The 15,979-nt window shown below is 38.4% G+C and overlaps 1 protein-coding gene across 1 annotated transcript in view; it reads left to right on the top strand.

Moving 5' to 3' along the window:
- The window catches only part of SAMD3 (sterile alpha motif domain containing 3), a 39,336-nt gene that overhangs the window by 15,229 nt on the left and 8,128 nt on the right, over window positions 1-15,979 (top strand). Inside the window, exons 4-6 of the mRNA XM_033102967.1 lie at window positions 2,065-2,250; window positions 2,503-2,587; window positions 5,282-5,449. Coding sequence (XP_032958858.1) covers window positions 2,065-2,250; window positions 2,503-2,587; window positions 5,282-5,449 — 439 coding nt within the window. The remainder of the gene's footprint in view (window positions 1-2,064; window positions 2,251-2,502; window positions 2,588-5,281; window positions 5,450-15,979) is intronic.

Below are 15,979 nucleotides of genomic sequence, written 5' to 3'. Positions count from 1 at the left end.
GATGAATCCCTTTTCTTGTTTAATACTAGTTTTGACTTGTATTCGTTGACATAGCTTGTATTCTAGACACTTCCAGAATACCTTATTAAATTGTTTTACTGTAAACGAAAGGAAAATGTAATGCCTCTGATTTTGCCTAATGACTCTATTAAGAGTAAGAGGAAATATCTGGCTTTGAAAGAGTCTGTACGTGTCTAAGCTACATTCTGGCATTTGAGAAAAACAATACCATGCTATATAGTCCCCACACTGATGTTGAAGAGAAGAGATATATGTAAAGAATATGTAGAACAATAAAGTAAGAATTGTACCAAACCCTATTTTATAGCCTTGGGATACTGAAGTTCTCTCCTGATGTGATACTAAATAAAGACATGGCAACCTCAGAATCCTAAAGGGGTCCTAAGCCAACTTCACTACTTGAAACCTCTGGGCTAAAACGTTGTGCTATAACCAATCTTAACACGGGCACTGTCACATCACCTTTCAAAAAACCCTGGGAAGACCCAAAATATGGCAAACGAAACTTGTCATTACTTTACACCCTTGGTCTGAACAGGTAAGGAAGACATCATGGGGAAAAGAAACAAACTACATAACAGAATGGGGATTGTAAAAATAGGGATTGTAGGAGAGTAATTGCTACATAGCGGACCCCGATAAATAGTGATTGAATGAATGAAGGAAATGAGAGAGAAACACTGGAAAATAGTTCAGGCTGAAACACAGATTTCCAGTTGTCTGTTCCTGTATTAAATCAAGTGTTACCGGTGTGCTTATTTTAGCTAGGGCATATTTTCACCACTGATATAGTGACTGTCAAAGGGGAAAAAGAGAAAGCTTATCATAAATAGAGAGGAGACTGCTTTCTCTTTTCTTTATTCCCTATGTTTTATTGTACTTCATGCATTCTTATAAGATATGACCTAAAATTCTAAAGGAATCTGACTTTTTGAAACTCGTCTGAATTTTGTTGGAACTACTAAAGATTCCATGGTTGTGCCAGAAAATTAACCAACTTAGGCTAATTTAGGAAATCTTTCTGTTTTTTCTCTTCTCCTTTGTTTTTACTCCTTCACTTTCATTCCAATCAGTCCTATCAGCGAAGTACATGGACAGCTACCTAGTGCCTCTGGGTAACTGTTGCTTGGAAATTTCACTATAGATTCTTCTTTTCACACACTTAATGATCAGTCACTAACTTTAAGGTTTTAAAGTGGTTCTGAGACTTAATTTTATAAATAGCCTTAGTGAGGTATAATTTACACCACATAAAATTCATCCATTTATAGTGTGCAGCTCAGTTAATTTAGCAAATTTATATGTTTGTGCCCCCATGCTCACAGCCCATTCTGGAATACTTTCATCTCCCTGAAAAATACCCTTGTGCCCTTTTGTAGTCAGTCTTCTTCCCCCCACGCCCACCCAACCCCAGCCCCGGCCAACTATTGATCTGCTTTCTGTAGTTAGTTTTGTGTAGTGTTTGGTAGAAACTTTTTTTGGGTGAAATCAGAGTATCGGATATGTATTTTTAATTTAGAAACTAAATCTGCCTATTAAAATAGCCAAGACCAACTAAATGAAGTGAACCTTGTATTTCACTATTAAACAGCAGCAGAAGAATAAACAGCAGTTAGAAGAATTGTCTTAATCGGGTGCTAAGACTTTATTGGATGCCTCATTGGCTTTGCAGAATTGCAGCTTACTCTCTTTTTGCTTGAGATCTTGTTCAGTGTTGAGCTATACATCACATATTATTCCTTCGAGATATACGGATTAATATTCTTTTCAACTTCAGGCTTTATTCTAAAGTCTATATTATTATGACATCCCCACCCCGCCCCCAGAACTACAAGTATTTCTGTGTGTGCAAAGGGAAAGAAAACAGAAATTTCTAATAAGCCTTCAGACATTTGCTGATAGATGAATGGAGGAATATGGATTGATGACTTCCGTATATTTAGGTCTCCAGTCTTTATATCATAAGTTCTCAGGATGTAGAAAATTAGTAAGTTGCGTATGTTTGCAATAGAATTTCACTTGGTGTGTGTTTTTATTTAACAGAAGGAACGTGAAACATGTTCTAGCAAGGAATAAAGCATTGCAATGGACTAAGTCCTATGTTTTGCCAGAGTTTCCCTATGATGTCAAAAGCATGTTAGCCGAACAGAAGTGTCCTGATCACAGCATGAGGATAAGGATCATTGAGTTTCTCCAGGCTGATATGACAAAGTATTTGGAAGGCTCGCTGTGAGTAATAACAGGGCAGACTTGTTGCTTTGGGAGAGGGTCTGTTTGCAGAGTAAAGGAGAATTCATTTGGAACCAACGCTGTTCAGATTTTGGATGACACATGGATAACAAGTCCAACATTGTCCAGTATTTGAATGTGTACATTGTTATATAGAAAGATTTGAAGTGAAGTAAGCAGTTTAGACTCACCTTAACGGAAGGAATGCGGACTGCTTGAAGTGAAAACTGTCCTCCTTGTTGCACCGAACAGGTATCCCACCACCCAGCAGTATAATGATGTGGTGAACGCCCTCCTGCAGGCCCACCCTTTCCTGGATGAGGACGGCTGTGGCTTTGTAAGTGACCACATGGTGCCACCGTTAGTCTCAGCCCACCTTAAAATAATTGCTTTGCGTTGTCCAATAATTTTATGCCTTACCCCACTTTTCTCAGGCTCTCCCACTCTCTAATATCTTCTTTGTCTCTCTTTGTGTTGCTTTCTCTCTCTCTCTCTCTCTTTTTTAATAGACTTTGTTTTGGAGTAGTTTTCAGTTCACGGAAAAACTGAAAGGGTGGTACAGACATTTCTCCCCATGTACCCCCTGCACCCACACATGCACAGCTTCCCCCATTATCAACACTCCCCCACACCAGAGATGTACATTTTTCTTTCTGTCCAGGACAGTCTCTCTGCCCTGTTTTGTGTTTCCTGATATTTAGTTTTTGGGCAAGTCTAGTCTAGATGCTGTGTAAGAATGGTCCACATTCTGAGTTTGTCTGTGTGTTTCCTAATGATTATATTTGGGTTTAAAATGTTGGGCAAAGCTCTGCTGGCGATGCTAGGGACTGCTTCCTGTATCAGATCAGGCGGCCCATAACTTCAGGGCTGGTTTTTATTTCAGAGCGATTGGAGGAGAGCCATATCCATGTAGCTCTTCCCATATGCCCTCCCACTGGAAGACTGTGGAGAAGGGGGATGATGGTTCAATGACACAGATATTTTCTACTGAGGCATCTGGTGCCAGGCGTGTAGCACCTCGTTGATTGACCGCCCACGTGGACGATCACATCTGATTTGTCTTTATTCTGTTCCTATCAGACAGTTAATAAGGAGAGAAGGGAGAGGCTGGGCAGAAGAAATTGTCAATTTAAGAATGTCCTAGCAGTTGATGGCCATAATACTTCCCACTACGTCAGCGAGTTTAGAAGACCTTCAGAGCTGTAGGAAACATGAGGGGAAAAAAAAATACATTTGCACAAGTTCATATTTCAGAGCTAAGGGAAAAAAAAGCCGTCCGTTATTTCTGTGCTGTTGTAAAACAATGTTGGTGGAGTGCAGGCCCACAGCCTGTGGGAGGTAATGAAGCATCCCTGACTCATACATCCCCAGGTGCTTAATCAGAGATGAAGCTGCCCCCAACCTTAACCCACGACATACTTCACCAGGGCTGTGGAAGTTTTTATGGATAGTACTTTAGTTACAAATACTTCCCACAAGTAGCTACTTATTTGAGTCTCCTAACATCCAGTGCAGTCGACAGGACTGATCTTCAATTGCTTTATTTTATAGTTGAAGAAACTAAGGCTGAGGCATTACTTGTTGAAGATTTCTTGGCTACTATGTACTAGAGCTAGACCCCAGTTTAGGTCCCAGTGCTTTCTGAAGGGCGGGGAATAATTTCATTGGCACTTAAGCCAGGGGACTGGGAATGGTAAGACCTAAGTGCCACATACTGGACTAATGTAATCTTAGTACCATTTTTGTTTGCCTGTGAGGCAATAGCACTCAGAAAACATGCCCAAAGTCACCCGGCTCTTCACCACCCTCCCTAGTGGCCAAGACTAGGAGGCACATATGGACCTGTCTGGCTGTAAAGGGTCCTTTCCTTCCCTGCGCCCACTCTTGGGCCTGTTCAAGCGCGTGGCACTACAGGGAAGGTGAGGGGCTGAGCGGCAGCCTTGAGGCCCAAGCTTTAAGAAGTGCCAGGCCACTCCACATGCAGTGAGTTACTTACCAACTAAGGCCGGGACTCCCAGGCTTGCCTCTAGTCTGTTCCTTCAACACCCGGGTCTCTGTACTTCACAGAGGACTGACATAAGACAACCAATGTTCGTAGTTTCCAAGATGCGTCAAGCACTGTGCTGGGCTTGGAGCAAAGCCAACATGAGCTTGTTTTCACGTGCTTATAGCTTAGTGGGAGGACAGAAGGGAGAGAAGAGAGGAAAGGAAGGAGGAAGGGAGGGAGGGGGGAAGGAGAAACGGGAGAGAGGAAGGGAGGCAGGTAGGGAGGAAGAGAGGAAGAATGAAAAGGGTAGGAAAAAAACAGAAACAGAAATGCATCACATAGATGAGGGTAAATTACCAGCATGATTAGTTGACAAGGAAAGATGAGAGCGGACAAGGGAAATGAGCTGTTATGGAGGCCACAAGACAGTGATGGCTAAGCTGAGATACAGAGGCAGAGCGAGAAATATCTAGAGACCAGCAGGATAGGGGAGGATTATCTTTTTGTTTGAAACAATAGATGCTCCATAGGTATTTGGGGTGTGAAGAATGCAAGCAGTATTCACCAAAGTGAATTTCAAAGGATGACAGAAAAATCATATGTGGATTGATGCATTTAATATATTTCCTTTAAATACGTCAATCCATATATGCATAAGCCATTATTAGTTGTTATCTAGAACTCACTAGAAAAGTGGAGTATGCTGTGGAGACAACAGAGGAAGATGAAAAGTATCCAACTTTAATAATTGGAAAATCTAGATTCAAGAGCCAGTGTATTTATTCAGCAGCTTTATAACATTAGGAAAAGATTTTTATTTCTCTGACTCTGTTTTCTTATTTATAATTTAGAGACTGTAATTTTTATAGCAATATCACAAAATTATTGTGAGAGTAAATGGAAGGATAGATGTATTATTTCTATTACTGTGATGTGAAAAGATTTCAAGCCCAAAGGTGATAGAAAAATAAACATTTTATTGTTTATATAAAATTATTTCAATCTCCTTGAAGATTAGCTGTCCTGTCTTGTTATTTTACACAGTTTTTATGGAAACGAGCCCTCAAAGATCGCTTTAAATATATTCGAAGATCCATAGAAGATGATGAACAAGTGATAAGAAATAAATGTAAATTTGGACACCGAAGAGGCCAGACAAGGAAATCTCTTGCAGATACAAGATTTGATGAAATTAAAATTGTCCAGATAAAAGTAAGATTGAATCTTTCATTGTTCTGACAACTTATTGATTAGTTGATTAAGGGATAATAACTAATAGCATTTGAAATAATAAAAACAAAATATCTGTTCAGTATAGTCAGAAAGCAAGAAAATCTATGTTTTTGTATAGCAAATGCCGTGAATGACAACATTTGCAAAAGAAGGCTTGTAAAACCAGTCTGAGCCGAGTGAGTTAGCACATATCTCATGTTTATTCTTTTCTAACCTTCAAAAAACCTGGAAAAATCCCTTATATTCTGGGTCCTTGAATATCTTCCTGTCATATTAAAATGCATTGTGTGTTCTTGCTGTTCTTATTACTACAGAAAGTTTTTAATAATCACATTGTAGGGTTAGGTGGTCTGCAGTCTCAAAAGTGTCAGGGAGGAAGGTAATGCTCATGCATGGATACAAAACTCCATATTGCCTTTTCTTGTCCCAGAAGCGGTCCCACAACAGCCAAGGTGGCCGTGAGGATTGTCAGGCCAAGGACCCCACGCAAGTCTGCTATACACAATGTCCAAGGGGGTCCTAATAATCTGAGATACTATAAATATTTCTGAACTGCCTCAGAGCCCCCAGATATCCTCAGAAACAAAAATGTCCCCCACCAACAAAGTAGACTGAACTCCTTGAGGAGGATGTCCAAACTACCAAGTAGAGAAGCTAAATCTCACGCTCCCCCAAATCTATTTCCACCTCAATCCAACATGAATCTTAACTCTTCACCACAAATACATTTATGTTAGTGCATGTACTTCATACAAATATTCTATTGTCTTCTTCAGCTGGCATATTTATTTGTGATTAATAGAGCAACCTATTGGGTCATCTCAGTTTTATTAGCATTAATTATAAGCTCCAGGGGACATGAATATTCTTCAACATAGTTTGTAAACCATTCATCCCAGCATAAGACATAAAGAAAAAAATTTGAAGAGGGTATATATTTTAAATATCTTATCATTTTAAGTGGAATTTTCAAATAATTGGCCAGTTAATATAATTCTGTCTCCTCTTTGACAAGACAAGACAGATGGAAGGTACCTGCATTTACTGGTGTAACTTTTTAGAAATTTGACTGCAATATTCCAGTATAAGCTAAAATCACGGTAAGCTAGAATTACATTTATTTAAAAATATCTTTTATATTCTTAAATTAAAAGTCATTCTATAAAGGAATATAATTATGTATAAATTGGTTTTCTAAAAAATTTGATTTTCAGTATACTAAAAATGGAGTTTTTAAAAAACAAATTAACATTTTCAAATTCAGTTTCCTTCTTTTGCCAATAAGATTCATTGGAATAGATGAATGGTAAGATTGGAAAATTAGCAATTGTCTCCAGCACTAGAACTCAAGGGGTCAGCGGTCACCTCCAGGGACTAAATGGCATCTTCTGTTTCATTGACACATCATCATTGAACCAATTTGTGGTTCCTTCTCCAAACCACTTTAGCCTTTATGTAACTGTTCCCTTCATGGCTACTTCCTTCCTTCTTCCCATCGAGTCCCCCAGACTTGCCTGAATCCTAAAAGGAATCTTGCTAAGGCTCATGCAGGGACTTTTGCTCAAAAAAACAAACAAACGAAAAAAATCCATAGGGAATTGAATGTACCAGGACCCAAGATAAATTAAGTTGCAAAAGAATTTAGTTTTGACATTCCCGCCAGCTGGGGTAACAAGTAATTATAAAGTGGTCATTGTTCAAATCTGAAGAGACACCATTTTTCCTGGCAAACAAATCTAATTGGTAAGGATTTACTTTTCTCCTCCTTACAGATGGAGCTACAAATTGCCGATTCTTTTAAAGACTGTAGCATCCCTGTTTATGACCTAGTGGTCTATAAAGCCAAAAGCTTTAAAGGATGGGGAAATAGTCACCCTAGAATATTACAAAAAACAATATGTTTCTGGGTTTTGTACCCTCCATGGTGATTAAGCAAATGTAAAAACACTTAAGAAGGGTGGAGGGACAAATCCGTTGAGTATACAACTGACTTAGCTCATGAATTTTATACTTCAGATTGTCTAAATAATTTCTGATCTCCGTTTTGAACTTCCAACGGCTGCTTTTTAATATCTGTAAGATTCCTGAAAATTAAAGATATTTGTATTAAAGTACCCTTTGGTAACTTTCACATTTTAAAAAATGTCTTGACTGCGCATAATATTCCCATAATATAGAAAAGAAATTGCAGAGATGGAAAAGGCTGATTCAGGCAAGAAGCCAGGAGTCAGGCCATTCATTCAAAGGCAGGGAAGTGGGTTTGGCTAAACTGGAGGAAGATTTTGGAAAGGAGTAAAGGAGAAGAGATTTTCGTTGTTTTTGTTTTGTTTCTGTTGTTTTTCCTTCAGTGGTTGGAAGGAATTTACCTAAGAATTAAAGGTAAATGTCTCAATGAAGGAAGATGCATTTCTGAGTCCTGTCGCATGGGCTTCTTCCTACAATCCAGGCAGCTGCAGAATTTGCGTGCCTCTGAGCATGAGCCACAGATTTTGTGTCTCTATCTCTCCTGTCTCAATCTCCTAGGGCAGTTTTAGTACTGCATTAAACTAGGTTACAAAACTCAAAGGATCAGTAGCGTCAAAGCACTAACCTGTGAGTCAATATACCTGGACTCCTCAGCTGAAAAGGCTTTTCACCATGTTATATAGATGGCTGTACTTGTCAGAATCCCAGACTATGTACCCAGAACACGTCCTGCAGAATACTGGGTATTATGAGAAGGGAACCACATTTTTGCCACGCTGAAACTGCCTTTTGGGGATATTGATTTTAAGCTGTTTATTAAGAAACAAGCTTCAGAAAGAAACTTTGACTCTCCCCTTTTCCTCCCAAGAGATTCAGGCAGAAATCTGTTTCAGGAAGGAAGTCTTAGGATGCTGCCTTAGCCTACTTTGAATGAAGTGTGGTAAATAAGAGGACATCAGGCAGGCTCCTGTTAGCTAGCTACCTCTGTGTCCCATTGTTTCTGAGTTGCCCAGCAAGAAATTTCCTGCCATGTGTGTCCCCACTTTTTCAACTACCAGTAAATCGCCCATACTCACTTCTGAAATCTAATACCTCTTCCCCCCCTTTTCCTTTGTCCAAATGTCTTATATACCCAATCTTGCCTCACTATCTTTAGAATTGTCATATTTATGTGAATTCCCCATGCACATGTACTAAAACATTTGATTTCCTACTGTTAATCTATCTCTGTTCATTTGATTAAAAGCCCAGCTAGAAGAACTTAGAGGGTGGGAGAAAAGGTAATAATATTTTTCAGCCCCCACATATGAAGTGTTTAAAAATCCTTCTCCAATGACATGACCTCATGTTACCGCTGTTTGTAGGGTCACACAGCCAAATGCAGCATAATTGGTATAACTCCTTATGTATGTGACGTAGTTATAGGTCGAAATAATTCTGTAGACCCATGAATTGATAAATCTGTTTCTTTCACTTCATTGGCTTTTACCATACTTCTTTATGCATTCTAAACGGTCGGTATAAGAACGTTCAAACCTATAAGGAATTTTTGTAACAGTTTATTTGAGCCAAAGTGACGACATAGGCCAGGGAGCAAGATCTCAAATGCTCTGGAGAGTAACAGTTTTGGAACTTCTTTTATGCATTTCAAATTAAAGCGGGAATGTGGAAGAAGGCAAAGTGGGGATCAGATTAGTTTAGATGCTGTGCTCTCTTGAGGGTGGTCCGCTTTAGAAGGAGGGGTCTGAAAAACTGGTCGTATTAGAGTGAACGGTCTAAAGGGGGCATTTCAAAGGTGTGCTAACCTAGGTGCACAAAACACAATAATAGACAAGCCTTGCTTAAAGCAAAGATCAGCCTTTTAATAAAGAAGTTATATGCTCAGGAGATGACTACCCACCATGATCTGCCCAGTTAGGAATTGATGATGAGATCACCCAGGGAGGTTACTTTCCATAGAACCCCTTTGTCATCCACAAAAGGAAGATATAATTAGATTCTTGAAACAGTAAACTTAACTAAGTAATTTCATAAGTTTCTGGCTGATAACATTGTCCTTTTTAAATGATGAAGACACTGGTTTTGAAAGTTTATAGGGATTATATGGAAATGCATGACAGTGTAGTGGAATTCTATTTTATACCGTAGTACTTTTTTTGTAAAATACCTCAGGTGTTAATTAAAGTTGAGTGAATCAAACTCTTCACAGCATATTATTATCACTGCCCGGTGGCCTTTCTCTGGTTCTATTTATTCCTTTTTGTCCCCATTCCAATCTGCCCTCCTCCCCACCTCTGCCCTTGGGCAACCATTCTACTGTCTTTCGTAAGTACTTTTCGTTTGTAAGTGTTACAAAATGTGTATTGTCACTTTAGATTTATATATACCGTATTTAACTTAATGTCAATGATATTCTTACCTTATTCGAGTTTCACTTTTTTCACTGACACTTTTTAAGACTCACTCATGTTACCATGCGTATTTCTAGTCCACGATTGTAACGATTACTAAGCACTCCTTGCCTCAAGGCCTGTTTCACTCCACCCTGAATTGCACCATCATTCTAAGTCACAAAGATCTTCTCCTCCTCTTTCTTCTATTAAGTTTATAGTTTGCACTTTCATGTTTAGATCTTTAAGTCATTCGGAGTCCTTCTTTGTATATGCTAATAAATAGGGATCTGCATATAGTGAGTCACTTTCTCAAGACCAGTTACTAAACAATCCATCCTTTTTTCATGGGTAGCACTTTTATTGTATATTAAGTTCCCAAATAGACGTGGATGTGTTCTTGGCACTCTCTCTTATTCCACTGGTTGGTTTATCAGTCTATCCTTATGTCTTTACCATATCACATTTGATTATTTAGTGTTTATTACTTAGTATCCCTTCATACTTAGTGTAGAGATATTTTTTGTTGCCAGGGGAAAATGTGCTGGGTCAGGGAAATCCCTCAGTAGAAAGGCTTCTGGGGAGATTTCTCCTTATTTTCCAGAGTAAGGGGAACAACGGGAGATTCTTTCCTCAGGAACTGACCCCTGGGACTACTCTGTACCATCTGCCTTCCCACAGGAGAACTAGAGCCTGGGCTAGAGGTGCTGTGTTCAGGTGGGAGGGTTGGACCAAAGGAAAGTTCTGAGATTCTGCCAGCGCCTGGAGCAGCAAGGTAAGCTCTGTCTTGCTGTTGTGGAGGCTGTGCTTTGACAGAATGGAGAGGCCCTGGTGGATAGATACATCCTGCTCCTGTCATCCTGACCATGGGGTGGGGTGGTGGTGGCATCTGGTCTACATGGGGCACTGGACCTGGATCCTGACACTGTCACACCACCATTCTCATCCTTTCTTCTAAATTTCTTTATCCAGAATGATCCTCTCAGACCATTTGAAACAATTTCCCATTTGAAACATTAGGATGTAAGCATAGTTTTTGAAATGCTTAAATTCATCTTTAATGCTTTTATGACTAATGCATGCATATATATTTTTTAAGTTATTGATGTTTCTTTCACCCCTGACGCCCTCAACCTATTATCATAAACTTTCACTCAAGGCATATAAGCTGACTTTGATAATAGTCAATGCTTCTTTCAAAATTTTCTGAAAAAAAAACAAACACAGAAAACAGGACTCGTATCTTTCTGGTGTCCAGTTCTTCACATATATGGCTGATTTTTTCATCTGCTTTGAAAACATTCTTCTCTGTTTTTAATGGAGTAAATTAACTCTAAATTGGCTATTTGGTGAAAATTCATTTTGTTTTCTTGAAGCAGAACAGGAAAGATTTGGTAATTTCTATAGGAGCTTTTGCTTCTCTCTCGTATATATGTATGTATGCATGAATTTGTTTATTTATCATAATCAAAATGAAGTTTTCTCAGTTTGGAGGCTTTTAATGTGATCTTTTGCATTGATTATTTTCTCTTTGCCTGTTAGTTTATCTACATTTGGCTGCTTTTTGAGAGTTTTAAATAAGTAACTTAAACCTATTAATCAGTTTCCTCAAAACTGCTTTTGATATCATCTTCTCAGAGGTCTTCGTGTTGTGATGTGTTGGTCATATCCAGTTCCAAGTTCTTACAATCCATGTTGTCTTCTCCAGGCATAACAGTTGTTCCAGGCTTCTACTTCCTCGTTTATCATCTCGTTCCATTCATTATTGAAAGTGGAACACTGAAATGCCCAGTGATTATTATTTTTGAATTGTTTCTCTCTTCAGTTCTATCAGTTTTTGTTCATTACATGATTTTTTGGGACTCTGTTGTTAGATGTATATAAGCTTATCATTGTTATGTCTTCCTGATGGATTTGTCCTCTCACCATTATAAAATATCCTGTTTTGTCTCTGGGAGCAATTTTTGTCTTAAAGTTTATTTTGTCTGCTCTTAGTATAGCCATTCTATCTTTATTTTTGTATCTTTACCGCTTGTGTGGTATATCTTTTTCCTGTCTTTTTACTTTCAACGTATTTGTACCATTGAATCTAAAGTGTGTCTCTAATAGACTGTATATAGTTGGATCATTTTTAAAATACATTCTGCCAATCACTTAATGTAATTACTAATAAGGTAGGATTTAAGTCTGCAATTTTGCTATTTGTTTCCTATGACATCTCGTTTTTGTAATTTTATTCCTTACTTACTGCCTTCTTTTGTGTTAAGCAGATATTTCCTACCGTCCTAATGTAATTTCCCTTATTGTTTCTTTTAGTAAAACTTTGTCCCTATGTAACTCCATCCCTCATCCCTTTTGTGCTGTTATTGTCATAAATCACATTTTATACATTGTATGCCCGTCAACACAGATTTATAATTATTGCTTCATGCAGTTGTCTTTAAAATAAGATGGGCGAAAGAGTTACAAATACAAAATACATTTATACTGCCTTTTACATTTACCTACAAAATGACCTTTACCAGTGCCCCCCTACCCCCTTTTATTTCCATGTGGATTTAAGTTATAGTTTAACGTTCTTTCATTCTTGCTTGAAGGTCTACCTTTAGTACTTCCGGTAGGGCAGATCTGTAAGTGACCGATTGTCTGAGTTTTTATTTGGGAATTTCCTACATGTTTCTTTATTTGAAGGATTGCTTTGCTGGACATAAGATTCATTTAGGAAATTATTTTCTGGTTTAACAATTGTGTGTTCTGGTGTTTCAGTTAATATGGTTTTGCTTATAGCCAACAGAAAACCCTTCTAAAACTGGCCAAAACTATAAATCAGGAAAGCTATGCTCTCACATAACAAGAAGCCCAGAGGTACATGAGTGTGGACGTTATTGCTGCTCACCAGTTTCATCAGGCCATGCAGAGAATCAGCGGGACTGTAGTCTCCACTCCCTTGAAGTGAGGTGTGGCCATGAGACGGACTCTGAGCAATAAAATGTGAGCAGACGTGTCATGTGCATTGAAGATCCCATGTACAATGCCCCCATGTTACCCGCTTCCTTTTTCAGTGATGACTGACAGCGTTCTAGGTGGTAGAGCCAAGTCTTTGGGTGAGGAGGATGAGGAGCTGGGCCTGAGATGAACATGTCACAGAAGTGATCGATAAACTTTGTGGCCTGAAGGTCTGGGGTTGTTATGTACAGCGGCAAAATCTTGCCTTTCCTGAATAATGCCAGGGGCTCTGTGGGGGTCAGGAGGCGAATCTCCGCGAAATGTGCCACTCAGGCACCCAGATGATTTCAAACTGAAATCAATTAAAACCCAACAAACTCAGGAAGAGTATTTTATTTCCCCTTTTTCTTAAAGAAATTCAGATAGGAAAAAAGAAACAACTTACTTTAGGAAGGGAGCTTGACTTGATCACCGTAAGAATTTACACCTGAGCATTAGTCAGCCGCGGTTACTAGATGACCCGCTGTGTCCCATTGTTTCTGAGGTGCCCAGCAGGAATTTTCCTGTTAGTTATGTTCCCCTCTTCCTCATCTACCTCTAAATCACCCATTCTCACTTCTGAAATCTAATACCTTGTCCCCCTTTCTTTTTGTCCAGTGATGCCTTATATACCCCATGTTGCCTTACTGCCTGGAGATTTCATGCCTATTTGAGTTCCCACATGCATGTATTAAAAACTTTGGTTTTATCCTGTTAATCTGCTGTATGTTGTTTGAATTATGTGACCAGCCAGAAGAACTAATGGGGGAGGGGAATCAGGCGTTCGATCCATGTTTCGGTGACTCTTCTGTCCCTAGACTGGCTTCATGGTGTGATGGAGGAAGTTTTGAAGATCTGGCTCACCCTGCCCTCTTCCCCAAGGATTTCACAGTCTGTGTCTTTTACTGTATCTAGGGTGCAGGTATCTACGAAAAATATTGCCATAGTATAAGAAAAATACTTAAAAAACATAGACAAACATTATTTTACGTTACGTAAAAATACCTGGCTTTAACTCATTTTTTTTTCTAATTCATTTGGAGATTCTTTCCATTTCCTCAAGAATAGGAGTAGATTATTTCCATTGTGACCTTGCTTTTGAGGCTACTTCTCAGTCTGAATTATGGCAGTGGTTGGTGCAAAAAACAAACAAACAAACAAATAAATAATACTTTTCCTCCTGCCTTCTAAGTTCTTCTAGCTGTGCTAAATAATCAAATTACCAGGGAAAGAGTCACTGGGGAAAATCAAATGTTTAATACATGCTCATGGAGAATTCACATAAACATGACAATTCTGAAGGCAGTGAAGCAACAGTGGAATAGCCAAGACATTTTGGACAAAGGAGAAGGAGGGGAAGGGCTATTAGATTTCAGAAGTGAGAGTGGGCAGTTAGACGTAGTTGAGGAAGAGCCGAACACACCTGGTAGGAACATTCCTGCTGGGCACCTCAGAAACAATGGGACACCAACAGGCTTGGAGTCTTCCTGACTAATGCTGAAGATTCTTAGGGTGATTAAGCCAAGGCTCCCTTCATAAGGCAGGTTTTTCTGTCTGAATCTCTTGGGCAAGAAAGGAGGAGGGTCAAAAGTTCTTTCTGAGTCTTGTTTCTTAATAAACAGCTTAAATCAATGTCCCCAAAAGTAGCTTCAGGGTAGCAAAATTTTGGTTCCCTTCAGAGGAAACAAAATGAATATTTTGTCCCAGTCTGATGTGAAATATCTTATTAAACATATGCCGAGAATGTTGCAGCAATTTCTTTACAGAGGTTAATTTGTGCTTCCTTTTTCTTAACCTACATGAATTTAAAAAAGTGACGTGGGGATTTGATAAATGCTTATAGTGTGTTCTTGTATCCCAGTTCCTTTACATATTTGCTAAGCAAACAAATAAATATTAGTAACACCAGATGTTGAATTACTTAGCATTATACTTGTAATTCATTTCTCTCTTAAAACATTTCTTTTCTGACTTATTGGGTATATATATGTATCCCATAACTTTGAAAGTCATGAAGGAATTTTATGTGTTGTTAGCTTTCTTTGAATTAGAAATAAAATGGAATTGAAAGTTATACAAAAACTGCTTGGATAGTCAAATGCTAAGAATATCTACTAAGTTTCTTAGGAGGTTTTTTTTTGTTTTTTTGTATGGCAGATACTCTGTTTCTTACTGCACCGGACACATAATGATTTATTGTCTAAATACTAATCACTGTTACAGCCTTTTCTACAGATGTTTCTCTCATGGTGCAAAACTGAACAAGACAGCAAAAGTTGAAGAAAAAGGTTGACAGTTAATAGCATTCTGGATATGATGCAATTATTGCCATCAGCAGGTGGCAAATTTACTAATACTATGAAGTTTTACAAGTCAGCTGTGCACTTGGAAACGCGGGGCAAAGTTGCAGCAGTTTTTCTGATGACTGACTGAGACATGTGACTGAATGCTAGGCAAAGAGACTCTTCAAGTCCCAAAGGGAAGCACCATTTCCATAGTCAATTTGATGACAATGGAATTGAAAGTGGCACAATTGGAATTTGGTATGAAGAAAACTCTAGCATCTAACACAGCACTGTCCCATAGAAATATAATATGAACCACATATGCAATTTTAAATTTTCTTGTAGCCATATTTAAAAGAATAAAAAGAAGCAGGTGCATGATAATACTAGTATAAATCACCCAATCTATTCATAATATTAACATTTCAACATAACATTTCAACATTGTAAAACGTTGTTAATGAGATATCTAACACTTTTTTTGCACACTAAATTTTGGAAATCCGGTGTCTCCAGCCCACATCTCAATTTGGCTTAGCCACATTTCACGTGCTCTATAGCCACAAGTGGCTTGTAGATATTATACCGGGTGAGTAAGGTAAACACACCCTTAGTGGACTTATAGGGTGAAATGACACTCTATAGGGAACAGCATAGTAGGACGGGAGCATGACTAGTTATTTGCTGATGATGTTCAGAGCTACAGCCCCTAAATCTTAAGTACAGGACCTTTACATAGTGTCTTTAAAGTGAATTTTAATAATGTATTTACAAGAATTATTAAATTTTCATAAATTGTCATAACAAGATACTTTCTTTGCAAACTTACTCCGATTGTAGAATGTAGAACAAAATTATGTTTAATAAAAGTTGAAGTGAGATTT

This window comes from Rhinolophus ferrumequinum, chromosome 3 (assembly GCF_004115265.2).
Source record: "Rhinolophus ferrumequinum isolate MPI-CBG mRhiFer1 chromosome 3, mRhiFer1_v1.p, whole genome shotgun sequence".
Taxonomy (NCBI): Eukaryota; Metazoa; Chordata; class Mammalia; order Chiroptera; family Rhinolophidae; genus Rhinolophus; species Rhinolophus ferrumequinum.
The sequence above is the reverse complement of the archived record's forward strand: the minus strand, read 5'-3'. Positions and strand labels throughout refer to the sequence as shown.